The sequence below is a fragment of the Poecile atricapillus genome, chromosome 29, assembly GCF_030490865.1.
Source record: "Poecile atricapillus isolate bPoeAtr1 chromosome 29, bPoeAtr1.hap1, whole genome shotgun sequence".
NCBI lineage: Eukaryota > Metazoa > Chordata > Aves > Passeriformes > Paridae > Poecile > Poecile atricapillus.
The window spans coordinates 4327291-4343786 of NC_081277.1; the positions used below are offsets into that span (position 1 = coordinate 4327291).

Consider the following 16496-nt stretch of genomic DNA (forward strand, 5'->3'; position numbering starts at 1 on the left):
TTGGGATACACAGGAAAATTTGGGATAAACAACCAGGAAATTTGGGATGAACAAACACAGGAAATTTGGGATAAACAACCAGGAAATTTGGGATAAATGGGAAATTTGGGATAAAGCACCAGGAAATTTGGGATAATCCGGAATTCCCGGGCTCAGTGAGGTGCAGGAATTCCCAATCCCGGCCGGATCGGGCTCCAACGCCGCATTCCCGGATTTCCTGTGGGAATTCCCGGAATTCCCAGGCTCAGGGAGGTGCAGGAATTCCCAATCCCGGCCGGATCGGGCTCCAACGCCGCATTCCCGGATTTCCTGTGGGAATTCCCGGCCGGAATTCCGGGCTCAGGGCCCCGGGCACACCCGGATATCCGAGAGCTCCTCGGTGCTCTCCAGCCTCAGGCCCTGGAAAAGGGAAGGAAAAGCCGGGTCTGGATCTGCCCCCGCCGGAATTCCCAGGGAAAAATCCCGGGATTCGGGAGCCAGGGTGGGGGGAGAGGCATTCCAGGGAATCCCTGGAATAATCGCTGGAATTCATGGAAGAATCCCTGGAATTTCTGGAATCCCAAAAATTCCTGGAATTCTTGGAATCCTTGGAATCTCTGGAATCCCTGGAATTCCAACAATGCATGGAATCCCGGGAATGCCGGGAATTCTGGGAATTTTGGGAATCCCAGGAATTCCTGGAATTCCAGGAATGTCTGGAATTTCTGGAATGTTTGGAATCCCGAGAATTCATGGAATTTCTGGAATTTCAGGAATCCCAGGAATGCATGGAATCCCGGGAATGCCTGGAATGCCGGGAATTCCTGGAATTTCTGGAATCCCAGGAATGTCTGGAATTCCTGGAATCCCGAGAATTCATGGAATGCCTGGAATTTCAGGAATCTCTGGAATGCCTGGAATTCCAGGAATTCTTGGAATCTCTGGAATCCCAGGAATTCCTGGAATCTCTGGAATTTTTTGAATGCCTGGAATCCCTGGAATTCCTAGAATGCATGGAATTCAGGGAATCCCTGGAATGTGTGAAATTTCTGGAATCTCTGGAATCCCAGGAATCCATGGAATGCCTGGAATTCCTGGAATCCTGGGAATTCCAGGAATTCTTGGAATCCCAAAAATTACGGGAATGCCTGGAATGCCGGGAATGTTTGGAATCTCTGGAATTCCTGGAATCTCTGGAATTCCTGGAATCCCGAGAATGCCTGGAATCCTGGGAATCTCTGGAATCCCAGGAATCCCAAGAATGCCTGGAATCCTGGGAATTCCGGGAACTCCTGGAATCCCAAAAATTCCAAGAATGCCTGGAATTCCTGGAATCTCTGGAATGCCTGGAATCCCAGGAATGCCTGGAATCTCTGGAATTTTTGGAATGCATGGAATCCCTGGAATGCGTGGAATTCCTGGAATCCCTGGAATCTCGGGAATGCCTGGAATCCCGGGTATTTCGGGAATCCCTGGAATTTTGGGAATCCTGAGAATCCCTGGAACCCCTGGAATGCCTGGAATTCCAGGAATGCCGGGAGCCCCTCTCACCTTCTCGTTGGCCAGGTGCAGGAGGCAGACGAAGGCCAGCGGCACCGACAGGTTGGTGGCCATGGCGGGAGGGAGCCTGCGGGAAAACGGGAAGGGCTGGGATCACTGGGAGCACTGGGATCACTGGGATCCGTGGGATCAATGGGATCACTGGGGTCACTGGGATCCATGGGATCCGTGGGTTGGGAGCCCGGGAATCCCATTCCCATCCATCCCCATCCATTCCCAGTTATTCCCATTCCCATCCAATCCAATTCCCATTTATTCCCATCCCATCATCCCAAGGGATTTTCCCATTATTCCCATTGTTATTCCCGTTGTCATCCTCGGTGTTATTCCCAGTGTTATTCCCGGTGTTATTCCCGGTGTTATTCCCATTATTCCAGTTGTTATTCCCGTTGTTATTCCCATTGTTATTCCCGTTGTTATTCCCATTGTTATTCCCGTTGTTATTCCCGTTATTCCCGTTGTCATTCCCGTTATTCCCATTGTTATTCCCGGTGTTATTCCCGGTGTTATTCCCGGTGTTATTCCCATTGTTATTTCCATTATTCCCATTGTTATTCCCATTGTTATCCCCGGTGTTATTTCCATTGTTATTCCCGTTGTCATTCCCGTTATTCCCATTGTTATTCCCATTGTTATTCCGGTTGTTATTCCCGGTGTTTTTCCCATTGTTATCCCCGGTGTTATTCCCATTGTTATTCCCGTTATTCCCATTATTCCCGCTGTTGTTATTCCCGCTGTTATTCCCATTGTTATTCCCGTTATTCCCCTTGTTATTCCGGTTGTTATTCCCGGTGTTATTCCCATTGTTATTCCCATTGTTATTCCCGTTATTCCCATTATTCCCGCTGTTGTTATTCCCACTGTTATTCCCATTGTTATTCCCGTTATTCCCCTTGTTATTCCGGTTGTTATTCCCGGTGTTATTCCCATTGTTATTCCCATTGTTATTCCCGGTGTTATTCCCGTTATTCTGGTTGTTATTCCAGGTGTTATTCCCGTTGTTATTCCCATTATTCCCAGTGTCATTCCCATTGTTATTCCCGGTGTTATTCTGGTTGTTATTCCCATTACTCCGGTTGTTATTCCCGGTGTTTTTCCCGGTGTTATTCCCATTATTCTCGTTGTTATTCCCGGTATTCCCGGTGTCATTCCAGTTGTTATTCCCAGTGTTTTTCCCGGTGTTATTCCCGTTATTCCAGTTGTTATTCCCATTGTTATTCCGGTTGTTGTTCCCATTATTCCCGGTGTTATTCCCGTTATTCCGGTTGCTATTCTGGTTGTTATTCCCACTGTTCTCATTGTTATTCCGGTTGTTACTCCCATTATTCCCGGTGTTATTCCCGTTATTCCCGGTGTTATTCCCGGTGTTATTCCCGTTTTTCCCAGTGTCATTCCGGTTGTTATTCCCGGTGTTATTCCCGGTGTTATTCCCGGTGTTATTCCCGTTTTTCCCGGTGTTATTCCCGGTGTTATTCCCATTTTTCCCGGTGTTATTCCCGTTGTTTTCCCACCTGTGCAGCAGATCCCGGGTGATCTCACTCAGGATTTTCTCTCCGGCCATCGCCGTGTCCGGCCCTTCCCCGGCTCCTTCCTCCTGCTCCGGAAAAACCGGGAAAAACTGGGAAAAACTGGGAAAAACTGGGAAAAACCGGGAAAAACTGGGAAAAACCGGGAAAAACTGGGAAAAACTGGGAGCTGCCGAGCGCCGACATTCCCGGGAAAACCCCGAGAACGCTCAGCCAGCAGGGAAAGGGGCTGATCCATGGAATTGGGGCTTTTCCATGGAATTGGGGTTTATTCCCATGGAATTGGGGTTTATTCCCTTGGAATTGTGGCTTTTCCATGGAATTTCGGTTTATTCCCAAGGAATTGGGGTTAATTCCCACGGAATTGGGGCTGATCCCATGGAATTGGGGCTTTTCCATGGAACTGGTGCTGATCCACGGAATTGGGGCTTATTTCCATGAAATTTGGGTTAATTCCCAAGGAACTGGGGTTTATTCCCTTGGAATTGGGGTTTATTCCTATGGAATTGTGGTTTTTCCATGGAATTTGGGTTTATTTCCATGGAATTCGGGTTTATTCCCATGGAATTGGGGTTAATTCCCATAGAATTGGGGTTTATTCCCATGAAATTTGGGTTAATTCCCAAGGAACTGGGGTTTATTCCCTTGGAATTGGGGTTTATTCCCATGGAATTGTGGTTTTTCCATGGAATTGTGGCTTTTCCATGGAATTGGGGCTGATCCCACAGACCTGGCAGGGAATGGCTGCAGAATTCCCGTTGGGAATTCCCATCATTCCCGTTGGGAATTCCCATCATTCCCGTTGGGAATTCCCATCATTCCCACCTGCTCCGTCAGCAGCTCCCACATGTTCCTCTTCAGCCTCCTCATGTCCATCCTCTTGGCAGCCTTGGCGTATTGGATCGGGATTTTATGGACCTGGGGAGGAAATCCGGGATTTTCCGGGATTATTCCCAGTCCCTCCCAGTCATTTCCAGTCCCTCCCAGTCATTCCCAGTTATTCCAAATCCCTCCCAGTCATTCCCAGTAATTCTCAATCCCTCCCAGTCATTCCCAGTCCCTCCCAGTCAATCCCAGCCATTCCAAATCCCTCCCAGCCATTCCCAGTCTCTCCCAGCCATTCCAAATCCCTCCCAGTAATTCCCAATCCTTCCCAGCCATTCCCAGTCTCTCCCAGTCATTCCCAGTCCCTCCCAGTCATTCCCAGTTATTCCAAATCCCTCCCAGTCATTCCCAGCCATTCCCAGTCTCTCCCAGTCCCTCCCAGTCATTCCCAATCTCTCCCAGCCATTCCCAGTAATTCTCAATCCCTCCCAATCCCTCCCAGTCCCTCCCAGTCTCTCCCAGTAATTCCCAGTCTCTCCCAGTCATTCCCAGTCTCTCCCAATTCTTCCCAGCCATTCCCAGTCCCTCCCAGTCATTCCCAGTCTCTCCCAGTCTCTCCCAATCCCTCCCAGTCCCTCCCAGTCCCTCCCAGTCCCTCCCAGTCATTCCCAGTCCCTCCCAGTCCCTCCCAGTCCCTCCCAGTCTCTCCCAGTCTCTCCCAGTCCCTCCCAGTCACCTTCTGGGGCTCAGCGATCAGCTCCAGCTCCCCACATCCCGGGATGTTCCCGCCGTTGATCCCGGAATTCTCCGGAGCCTCGGGAAGAGCCGGGAGCTGGAAATGCCCGGCCTGGCCCGGGAATTCCTCGGGATCGGGATTGGGATCATCATCATCATCATCATCATCGCTGTCCGGGACCTGCGGGAGGGGCAGGGGGACACCGGAATCACCCGGAGAGCGGGAATTCCTGCCCGGATAATCCATGGAATTGGGGCTGATCCATGGAATTGGGGTTCATTCTCTTGGAATTTGGGTTAATTCCCATGGAATTGGGGTTTATTCCCATGGAATTGGAGCTTTTCCATGGAATTTGGGTTTATTCCCATGGAATTGGAGCTTTTCCATGGAATTTGGGTTTATTCCCATGGAATAAACCCTTTTATTCCCTGGGATCGTCTCAGCCTGGACTTTCCCAGCAGGGAATTCCCAGGCTCTGGAATTCCCTCAGATTTGGATTTTCCCAGGCTCTGGAATTCCTGAGGATTTGGATGTTCCCAGGCTCTGGAATTCCCTCAGATGTGGATTTTCCCAGCAGGAATTCCCAGAAATTCCTAAGGATTTGGATTTTCCCAGGCTCTGGAATTCCCTCGGATTTGGATGTTCCCAGGCTCTGGAATTCCCTCAGATTTGGATTTTCCCGGGCTCTGGAATTCCTGAGGATTTGGATTTTCCCAGGCTCTGGAATTCCCAGGAATTCCGGGATTTGGGAATCACCTGCAGGCCAGGACAGAAGTTGGAGGTGTCGTTGGGATTCTCGTAGTCGTAATCCCCGATCCCGGCCTCGCTCTCCAGGGCTCCCGCTGGATCCCAGCTCCGGCCCAGCTGTGGGAAAAAATTCCAAAGGATTTTATGGAGAGGCTGGGCCGTGTCCCTGCAGCCCCGATCCCGCCTTTCCGGGAAATCCCGGGATGATCCCTGGGGTGGATCTGTGGGATGGATCCACGGGGTGGATCCATGGGAATGGTTCCATGGGATCCATGGGAATGGTTCTATGGGATCCATGGGATGATCCCTGGGGTGGATCCATGGGAATGATTCCATGGGATCCCTGGGATGGATCCATGGGAAAGGCTCCTGGGATGGATCCATGGGAAAGGCTCCTGGGATGGATCCATGGGATGATTCCCAATAGAATTCCATAGGATCCCCAGTGTGATTCCCATTGTGATTCCCACTGTGATTCCCGTTGTGATTCCCGCTGTGATTCCCATTGTGATTCCCAGATTCCCGTTGTGATTCCCGTTGTGATTCCCATTGTGATTCCCGTTGTGATTCCCACTGTGATTCCCGCTGTGATTCCCGCTGTGATTCCCGCTGTGATTCCCGCTGTGATTCCCGTTGTGATTCCCACTGTGATTCCCGCTGTGATTCCCACTGTGATTCCCGTTGTGATTCCCGTTGTGATTCCCGCTGTGATTCCCAGATTCCCGCTGTGATTCCCGCTGTGATTCCCGCTGTGATTCCCGTTGTGATTCCCAGATTCCCGCTGTGATTCCCGTTGTGATTCCCGCTGTGATTCCCGCTGTGATTCCCAGATTCCCGCTGTGATTCCCAGATTCCCGCTGTGATTCCCAGATTCCTGCTGTGATTCCCGCGGGATGGGATTCCCGGGAATGCTCTCACCGTCACGCGGGGTTTCAGGAAGAGCCGGGCCAGGCTCTGGGGTTCGTAGTTGAAATCCGCGGGAAGCGTCGTGCTCCGGAGGCTCCGGCTGCTCCCGACGGATCGGCCCAGAGTCACCGAGACCTGCAACGGGATCCAGGGCAGGGATCCATGGGATCTGGGATCCATGGGATGGATCCGTGGGATGGATCCATGGGAATGGTTCCTGGGATCCATGGGATCTGGGATCCACGGGATGGGATCCATGGGATGGATCCATGGGAACGGATCCGTGGGAATGGTTCTATGGGATGGATCCCTGGGATGGATCCACAGGAATGGATCCGTGGGAGGGATCCATGGGATCTGGGATCCATGGGATGGATCCGTGGGAATGGATCAGTGGGATGGGATCCAGGGGATGGGATCCCTGGAATGGATCCCTGGGAATGGATCCCTGGGATGGGATCCATGGGAACAGATCCATGGGAATGGATCCCTGGGAACGGATCCATGGGATGGGATCCCTGGGAATGGATCCCTGGGAATGGATCCACGGGAGGGATCCACGGGATGGATCCATGGGAACGGATCCCTGGGAATGGATCCACGGGAACAGGAATCTGCAGCAGCTTCCTGCGGGAATCGGGGACAGTCTGGGAAGGGCTGAGGTTGATCCCAGCTCCGGCAGAACAGCGGGATCTGCCGGAATCCCGGGAATTCCCCGCGGGAAAGGAGCTCCGAGGGTACCTTGGGCTTCTGGAAATGGGGCCGGAAGTCGACGTCCTCCTGGAAATCCAACTGGAAAAGTTTCCTGGGAATTCTCCGCCGGGAATCCTTCTCTGAGTCTGCGGCTGCTGAGGGAGGGGAGGGAAATGGGGCGGGATCCGTGGGATGGGATTTGGGATGGGATCCATGGGATGGGATCCATGGGATGGGATCCATGGGATGGGATCCATGAGATGGGATCCGTGGGATGGGATCAATGGGATGGGATTTGGGATGGGATCCATGGGATGGGATGGGATCCATGGGATTGGGATGGGATCCATGGGATTGGGATGGGATCCATGGGATGGGATTGGGATGGGATCCATGGGATTGGGATGGGATCCATGGGATGGGATTGGGATGGGATCCATGGGATTGGGATGGGATCCATGGGATGGGATTGGGATGGGATCCATGGGATTGGGATGGGATCCATGGGATGGGATCCATAGGATGGGATCCATGGGCTGGGATCCATGGGACGGGATGGGATCCATGGGATGTATGAATCCTGATTTCCCTCCCGTATTCCCAGAATCCCGAATTCCTTCCCTTCATCCTGATTTCCCTCCCAGAATCCCAAATTCCCGCCCATATTCCCGGGATTCCCTCTCTTCCCTCCCTTCATCGCGATTTCCCTCCCGGATTCCCATATTCCCGGGATTCCCGGGATCCCTCCTTTCCCTCCCTTCATCCTGATTTCCCTCCCGGATTCCCGGGATCCCTCCCTTCCCTCCCATATTCCCGGAATCCCGGATTCCCGTCCGTATTCCCGGGATTCCCGGGATTCCCTGGCCACTCACGGTGGTGTCGGGGCCGGAATCTCCAGTGCTGGGGCCCGGCCCACATGGAGAGGGTCCTGGGGCTGAAGTAGGAATATTCCCCGGGATGCAGCGACAGCGACACCGACAGCTCCAGCGGCCCCGCTCCGGAGGGAGCCCCCGCGCTCCTGCCGGGATCCGGGATCCGGGATCAGCATTCCCGGGATTTGGGATCCCAGTCAGCATTCCTGGGATTCGGGATCAGCATTCCCAGGATCCGGGATCAGCATTCCCGGGATTCAGGATCCCTGATCAACATTCCTGGGATTCAGGATCCCCCATCGGCATTCCAGGGATTTGGGATCCCATTGTGATTCCCAGGATTTGGGATCCCTCATCAGCATTCCCAGGATTCCTGCTCAGCATTCCCAGGATTCAGCATTCCTCCTGGCACTGGGAATTCCTCCTGGCACTTGGAATTCCTTCCTGGGACTGGGAATTCCTTCCTGGAACTGGGAATTCCTACTGGGATTGGGAATTCCTCCTGGGACTGGGAATTCCTCCTGGGACTGGGAATTCCTCCTGGGACTGGGAATTCCTACTGGGATTGGGAATTCCTCCTGGGACTGGGAATTCCTTCCTGGGACTGGGAATTCCTCCTGGGACTGGGAATTCCTACTGGGATTGGGAATTCCTGCCTGGGACTGGGAATTCCTACTGGGACTGGGAATTCCTACTGGGATTGGGAATTCCTCCTGGGACTGGGAATTCCCACTGGAATCCCCCCCATCCTCAATCCCAGCCTGGATCCCCATTCCCACCTCTTGCCGTGGCTGAGTGTCCCGAGGGAATCGCCGTTATCCCGGGAATCCTGGCTGCCGTCTCCGGCCGGAGAATCCGGCTGGAATTCTGGGGGGGAGGGGCCGGGGCCGTCGTCATCCTCGCTGTCGGGATCCAGGTTGGGATCGAACACCTGCTCGCTCCTGCGGAACTTCTCCAGGAGCGCCGACACCGACTGCAACACAGCCGTGGGAATTCACACCGGGATCGTTGGGAATTGTCACTGGGATTGTTGGGAATTGTCACTGGGATTGTTGGGAATTGTCACTGGGATTGTCGAGAATTCCCACCGGGATTGTTGGGAATTCCCATCGGGATCATCGGGAATTCCCAACCTGGATCAGGAATTCCCACTGGGATCATGAATTCCTATGGGGGTTGGGAATTCCCACTGGGATCAGGAATTTCCACTGGGATCAGGAATTCCCACCGGGATCGTCGGGAAATCCCACTGGGATCAGGAATTCCCACCGGGATCAGGAATTCCCACCGGGATCATCAGGAATTCCCATTGGGATCAGGAATTCCCGTTGGGATCAGGAATTCCAGTTGGGATCAGGAATTCCCACTGGGATCAGGAATTCCCGTTGGGATCAGGAATTCCCACAGGGATCATCAGGGATTCCCACTGGGATCAGGAATTCCCACTGGGATCAGGAATTCCCATTGGGATCAGGAATTCCCACCAGGATCATCATGAATTCCCACTGGGATCATCAGGAATTCCCACTGGGATCATCAGGAATTCCCATCGGGATCAGGAATTCCCACCGGGATCAGGAATTCCCACTGGGATGATCAGGAATTCCCACTGGGATCAGGAATTCCCACTGGGATCAGGAATTCCCACCCACCTCGTTGTGGGACTCCTGGTCCCAGTTGCTGAACTGGAATCCGGCCAGGGAGGAGCAGATCCGGAGTTTTTCCAGGCACGGGGCCAGCAGGGCTGCGGGAAGAGGGAGATGGGAATTCCTGGGATTGGAGTGGGAATTCCTGGGATTGGAGTGGGAATTCCAGCCTGGAGCGGGAATCTCCACCTGGAGCGGGAATTCCCACCTGGATCAGGAATTCCCACCCGGATCAGGAATTCCCAACCTGGAGCGGGAATTCCCACCTGGATCAGGAATTCCCACCAGGAGCAGGAATTCCCAACCTGGATCAGGAATTCCCACCGGGATCAGGAATTCCAACCTGGCTCTGGAATTCCCAGTCAGGCTCTGGAATTCCCAGTTTGGCTCTGGAATTCCCAATCTGGGTCTGGAATTCCCACCAGGATCAGGAACTCCCACTTGGCTCAAGAATTCCCAGTCAGGCTCTGGAATTCCCACCGGGATCAGGAATCTCAACCTGACTCTGGAATTCCCAACCTCCAAAATTCCCAGTTTTCCAGCAGGGCTCCAAGCAGCCAACAAACACACGGGAAAAGGAGCTGGAGAAGGGCAGGAAAAAGCTGGGAAAAGGCTGGGAAAATCTGGGAAAAGTTGGGAAAAGTTGGGAAAAGGCTGGGAAAAGCTGGGGAAAGGCTGGGATCAGCTGGGAAAAGGCCAGGAAAAGGCCGAGAAAAGCTGGGAAAAGTTGGGAAAAGTTGGGAAAAGGCCGAGAAAAGCTGGGAAAAGGCTGGGAAAAGGCTGGGAAAAGGCAGGAAAAGGCTGGGAAAAGGCTGGGAAAAGGCTGGGAAAAGGCTGGGAAAAAGCAGGAAAAGGCTGGAAAAGGCTGGAAAAGGCAGGAAAAGGCAGGAAAAGGCAGGAAAAGGCTGGGAAAAGGCTGGGAAAAGGCTGGGAAAATCTGGAAAAGGCAGGAAAAAAGCAGGAAAAGGCAGGAAAATCTGGGAAAAGGCAGGGAAAATCTGGGAAAAGGCTGGGAAAATCTGGGATTGACCTCTGAGCGCGGGCACAGCGAGGGGCCGGGAGCTGGGAAGCTCCGGAATATCCGAGGAGGGCAGCGGGATCAGCTCCGACGGGAAAAGGAGGCGGCTCCGGAAATTCCGGGAGCGCAGCCCTGGCAGGAAAATCCCGGCTGTGCTGCACTCGTCAAAGGAAGCAGCGGATCTCTGGAACATGGGATCCACCTGGAATTCGGGAATGGGGTTGGGAATCTGGGAATGGGGGTGGGAATCAGGGAATGGGGTTGGGAATCAGGGAATGGGGTTGGGAATCTGGGAATGGGGTTGGGAATCAGGGAATGGGGTTGGGAATTCGGGAATGGGGTTGGGAATCAGGGAATGGGGTTGGGAATTTGGGAATGGGGTTGGGAATTTGGGAATGGGGTTGGGAATTCGGGAATGGGGTTGGGAATTCGGGAATGGGGTTGGGAATTCGGGAATGGGGTTGGGAATCAGGGAATGGAGGTGGGAATCAGGGAATGGGGTTGGGAATGTGGGAATGGGGTTGGGAATCAGGGAATGGCAGTGGGAATGTGGGAATGGCAGTGGGAATGTGGGAATGGCGGTGGGAATTCAGGAATGGGAGGATGAGGAAGGAGCACCTCGGAGCGGCGGCCGGAATCGGGAGCGTTGATGTTGCTCAGGTTCCTCTCGATGGTTTTGAAGTTTTGTTTCTTCTTGGGTTGGGATTTGGTGGGAGCCTGAGGGGATGGGCTGGATCCTGGAAAGGGAGAAATTCCATGGGAATCCGGCTGGAGGAGTCCAGGGGAGGGAGGAGAATGGGAATGGGGAGGATGGATTGAAGTGGGAATGGGAATTCTGGGATTGGGATTGGCCGGGATGAGGAATGCTCAGTGGGATTTACTGATCCTGTCTGGCAAAAAATGATCATGTTCCATCCCAAAATGCCCTTGTTGGATCCCAAAATGCCCTTGTTTGATCCCAAAATGCCCTTGTTGGATCCCAAACTGATCCTGTTTGATCCCAAACTGATCCTGTTTGATCCCAAACTCTCCTGTTCCATCCCAAACTCTCCTGTTCCCAAACTCTCCTGTCCCATCCCAAACTTCCCCTGTTCCATCCCAAACTCTCCTGTTCCATCCCAAACTGCTCCTGTTTGATCCAAAACTCTCCTGTTCCATCCCAAACTCTCCTGTCCCATCCCAAATTCTCCTGTTTGATCCCAAATTTCCCCTGTTTGATCCCAAATTTCCCCTGTCCCATCCCAAACTCTCCTGTCCCATCCCAAACTCTCCTGTTTGATCCCAAATTTCCCCTGTTTGATCCCAAACTGCTCCTGTTCCATCCCAAACTCTCCCGTCCCATCCCAAACTCCTCCAGCATTCCATGAGAACCAACCTGGAAAATCTCCCAACCCTCGGAGAATTCCCCCCAAAACCCCAAAACCCAAAAGAGCCCCGAGCTCCTCCCAGTTGCAGGTGGGAAAGGTGGGAAATTCCCGGGATTTTGGAGAGGAAAAGAGGGAATTGTCACCTTCCCCGGGGCTGTGTGGCTCCCTGGCGTGGCTGGGCTCCTTGCCCAGGTGGCCCAGGACCCTGAAGGCGTCGGCGTGGACGGAATCCACGCGCACGGCGTAGATTTTGGCGCTGGCATCCAAAGTCCCGGCGGCCACCTGAGGCAGGAACAGGGAATTGGCAGCTGGAAAAGGGAAATCCCACTGGGAAGATCCCAGAGTTATTTCCTGAGTGTTCTGGTTCCTGAGGAAAATCCTGGGGAGCACTGGGAAAGGTGGGGATTCCTCACAAAGGGGGGTTTTTCCTGTAGTTTGGGTTTTTTGGGGTTTTTTTTTTTGGGATTGTAGCTGAAAATTCTATAGGAATTGTTGGGTTTGGAAAGGGGGAGAAGAGGAAAGGAACGGGAAAAGGAAAGAGAAAAGGGGAAAAAGGGGGGAAAAAGGGGGGAAGGGAAGGGAAGGGAAGGGAAGGAAAAAGGGAAGGAAAGGAAAGGGAAGGGAAGGGAAGGAAAGGAAAGGAAAGGAAAGGAAAGGAAAGGAAAGGAAAGGAAAGGAAAGGAAAGGAAAGGAAAGGAAAGGAAAGGAAAGGAAAGGAAAGGAAAGGAGAAAGGAAAGGGGAAAGGGAAGGGGAAAGGGAAGGGGAAAGGGAAGGGGAAAGGGAAGGGGAAAGGGAAGGGGAAAGGGAAGGGGAAAGGGAAGGGGAAAGGGAAGGAAAGGGAAGGAAAGGGAAGGAAAAAGAAAAGGGAAAAGGAAAAAGGAAAAGGGAAGGGAAAGGGAAAGGAAAGTAAAAAGGAAAGGAAAAAGGAAAAGAAAAAGGAAAGGAAAAAGGAAAGGAAAAAGGAAAGGAAAAAGGAAAGGAAAAAGGAAAGGAAAAAGGAAAGGAAAAAGGAAAGGAAAAAGGAAAGGAAAAAGGAAAGGAAAAAGGAAAGGAAAATTCCTGGATCAGAACCAGCCCAGAACCTCTTTCCTTCCTTTCCCATCCTCGCTGTTATCTCCCAAATCCTGCTTGGATTTTCCAGAGGATTCAGCCCTCGAAGGACTCAGCACCATGGGAGGTCTCACATTAATTAATTCCAGGGTTAATTAGAGGTGGGAACAAAGCAGGGACCCCTCTGACCTGGAAGTTGGTGAGCTCTGAGTTCTTCTGCTTGAGGATGTCGGTCATGTAATCGATGAGGTGAAGCCCAAAGGCGTTTTTGGTGGTGATTTTCTGTAACAAAACAAAGCTGGGAGCCCTTCCCTGGCCAGGAACACCCTGGGGGACACAGGGGACAGCCCAGGAGGGGAAGAATCCTGCAGGGAATTTTCTGGAATCCTATAAAGAATTGTCTGGAATCCTACAGAGAAATGTCTGGAATCCTACAGGGAATTGTCTGGAATCCAGCAGGGAATTGTCTGGAATCCTACAGGGAATTGTCTGGAATCCTACAGGGAATTGTCTGGAATCCTACAGAGAAATGTCTGGAATCCAGCAAGGAATTGTCTGGAATCCTACAGGGAATTCTCTGGAATCCTACAGAGAAATGTCTGGAATCCTACAGGGAATTGTCTGGAATCCTACAGGGAATTGTCTGGAATCCAGCAGGGAATTGTCTGGAATCCAGCAGGGAATTGTCTGGAATCTAACAGATTTTAACCCCAGCTCAGGGGGATTTTATCCCCCAGCTCAGGGGGATTTTAACCCAAATTCAGGGGGATTTTAACCCCCAGCTCAGTGGGATTTTAACCCAAATTCAGTGGGATTTTAACCCAAATTCAGGGGGATTTTAACCCCAGCTCAGGGGGATTTTAACCCCCAGCTCAGGGAGATTTTAACCCAAATTCAGGGGGATTTTATCCCCCAAATTCAGGGGGATTTTATCCCCCAAATTCAGGGGGATTTTACCCCCAGCTCAGGGGGATTTTAACCCCAGCTCAGGGGGATTTTAACCCAAATTCAGGGGGATTTTAACCCAAATTCAGGGGGATTTTATCCCCCAGCTCAGGGGGATTTTAACCCCAGCTCAGGGGGATTTTAACCCAAATTCAGGGGGATTTTAACCCAAATTCAGGGGGATTTTAACCCGTTCAGGACTCACGTTCTCGGCAGAGAGTTTGATGCAGGTGCTGTAGTGCTCTGAGATCTGTGCATTGCTCCACTGAGGCAGCGGCGGCTGCCAGCCCTCGGGCCTGTGGGACAGGAGGGGTCGGTACCGGGGCTCCGGTACCGGGGTTCCACTCAGCCCGGTACCGGCTGGGTCGGTACCGGGGCTTCATTCCCGGTGTTCCCCTCAGCCTGGAGTTCCCCCCTCAGCCCGGTACCGGGGCTCCGTTCCCGGTGTCCCCCACTCAGCCCGGTACCGGGGATCCATTCCCGGTGTTCCCCTCAGCCCGGTACCGGGATTCTATTCCCGGTGTTCCCCTCAGCCTGGAGTTCCCCCCTCAGCCCGGTACCGGGGCTCCATTCTCCGGGGCCCCCTCAGACCGGTACTGGCTGGGTCGGTACCGGGGTTCTATGCCTGGTGTTCCCCTCAGCCCGGTACCGGGGCTCCGTTCCCGGTGTCCCCCTCAGCCGGTACCAGGGATCCCCCCTCAGCCCGGTACCGGGGCTCCATTCCCGGTGTCCCCCTCAGCCCGGTACCGGGGCTCCATTCCCGGTGTCCCCCTCAGGCCGGTACCGGGGTTCTATTCCCGGTGTCCCCCTCAGCCCGGTATCGGGTCTCCATTCCCGCTGTCCCCCTCAGCCCAGTCCCGGCTGGGTCAGTACCGGGGCTCCCCCCTCAGCCCGGTACCGGGGCTCTCCCCTCAGCCCAGTCCCGGTTGGGTCGGTACCGGGGCTCTCTCCTCAGCCCAGTCCGGGTTGGGTCAGTACCGGGGCTCCCCCCTCAGCCCGGTACCGGGGTTCTATTCCCGGTGTCCCCCTCAGCCCAGTCCCGGCGGGGCCGGTACCGGGGCTCCCCCTTCACCCTTGTCCCGCGCACCGGCCCTACCTAAGCGAGGGGGAACCGAGACCCTGCAGCGACGAATCCACTGCCCTGGAGCGGCGGCGCTGGCGCCTCTCGCGCTCATCATCGTTACCGGGACACTCGGCGAGCACGGGGGTGCCGGTACCGCCGAGGGGCCGCGGGCTGGGGGACAGGAAAGCGGCGGCGGCGGCGGCGGTGGCGGCGCGGGGGGTGCGGGCGGCCATGGCTGCGGCTCCGCGCCGCTCTGGGGAGGAGCCCGCCTTCAGCGAGGCCACGCCCCCTCCGCGCCTTCTGACCAATCAGCGTTCGAGGTGCCGGCCCAGCGGCCAATCAGCGCTCGGGGTGCCGGCCCGGCGGCCAATCAGCGCGCAGGGATCCGCCCCCCCGAGGCGGGTTTGAACGGCGGCGCGCGCTCATTAACGGCTGAGGGGAAGCGCTGAGGGGAGCTGTGAGGGAGCGGCGCCGCCATTACTCCGGTCCCGTTATTTCTTCTATTCCTTCCCTTCCTTCCGTTCTTCCCGTTCCCTCCTTTCCTCCTGTTCCTTCTGTTCTCTCTGTTCTTCCCATTCCCTCGTTCTTCCCGTTCCCCCCGGGCCCGGAGCGGCGGCCGCGGCCTCTGGTGCTGCCCCGGAGCCCCCCTGAAGGAGGAGGAGGAGCCGCCGGGGCAGCGCCGCGGATCCCAGAATCCCGGAATCCCAGAATCCCGGATCACTGAGGTTGGAATCTTTGGGATCACCGAGTCCAAGCTGGGCCCGATCCCCACCTTGACACTGAGCGCAACCTCCGGGCCTTCCCCGGGACCCTCCGGGTGTGATTCCCACATTCCCTGTGATCCTCAGGGTGTAATTCCCACATTTCCCGTATGTCTCCAGGTGTAATTCCCACATTCCCTGTGATCCTCAAGGTGTAATTCCCGTATTCCTGGGACCCTCCGGGTGTAATTCCCACATTCCCTGTGATCCTCAGGGTGTAATTCCCGCATTCCCTGTGATCCTCAGGGTGTAATTCCCACACTTCCCGTGTGTCTCCAGGTGTAATTCCCACATTCCCTGTGATCCTCAGGGTGTGATTCCCACATTCCCTGTGATCCTCAGGGTGTGATTCCCACATTCCCGTGTGTCTCCAGGTGTAATTCCCACATTTGCCGTGTGTCTCCAGGTGTAATTCCCACATTTCCCGTGTGTCTCCAGGTGTAATTCCCACATTTCCCGTGTGTCTCCAGGTGTAATTCCCACATTCCCTGTCATCCTCAGGGTCTAATTCCCACATTCCCTGTCATCCTCAGGGTGTAATTCCCACATTCCCTGTGATCCTCCAGGTGTAATTCCCACATTCCCTGTGATCCTCAGGATGTAATTCCCACATTCCCTGTGATCCTCAGGGTGTGATTCCCACATTCCCTGTGATCCTCAGGGTGTAATTCCCACATTCCGTGTGATCCTCAGGGTGTAATTCCCACATTCCCTGTGTGTCTCCAGGTGTAATTCCCACATTCCCTGTGATCCTCAGGGTGTAATTCCCACATTCCCTGTGTGTCTCCAGGTGTAATTCCC

At 54.1% G+C, this 16496-nt stretch overlaps 1 protein-coding gene across 1 annotated transcript; it reads right to left on the reverse strand.

Moving 5' to 3' along the window:
• Nucleotides 1-85: 85 nt before the first annotated feature.
• NCAPH (non-SMC condensin I complex subunit H) lies at nt 86-15148 on the reverse strand. The gene is made up of 17 exons (XM_058859317.1): nt 14968-15148; nt 14077-14167; nt 13116-13208; nt 12019-12157; nt 11127-11245; nt 10521-10710; nt 9497-9588; nt 8624-8817; nt 7845-7990; nt 7021-7127; nt 6292-6414; nt 5383-5490; nt 4627-4806; nt 3891-3983; nt 3051-3133; nt 1531-1606; nt 86-399 (listed from the first exon to the last, which is right to left on the reverse strand). Exons 3-17 carry the CDS (start codon nt 13161-13163, stop codon nt 340-342), a joined length of 1758 nt encoding a protein of 585 aa, XP_058715300.1. The 5' UTR covers nt 13164-13208; nt 14077-14167; nt 14968-15148; the 3' UTR covers nt 86-339.
• Between the last annotated feature and the right edge of the window lie 1348 nt (nt 15149-16496).

Coding starts and splice junctions, on each gene's coding strand:
- NCAPH (XM_058859317.1), bottom strand. CDS start 13,163: ATGACCGACATCCTCAAGCAGAAGAACTCAGAGCTCACCAACTTCCAG. Junction 7,128..7,844: donor ATTCCGGCCCCGACACCACC/GTGAGTGGCCAG, acceptor CCCCTCCCTCAG/CAGCCGCAGACTCAGAGAAG. Junction 6,415..7,020: donor CCCATTTCCAGAAGCCCAAG/GTACCCTCGGAG, acceptor ATCCCGTTGCAG/GTCTCGGTGACTCTGGGCCG.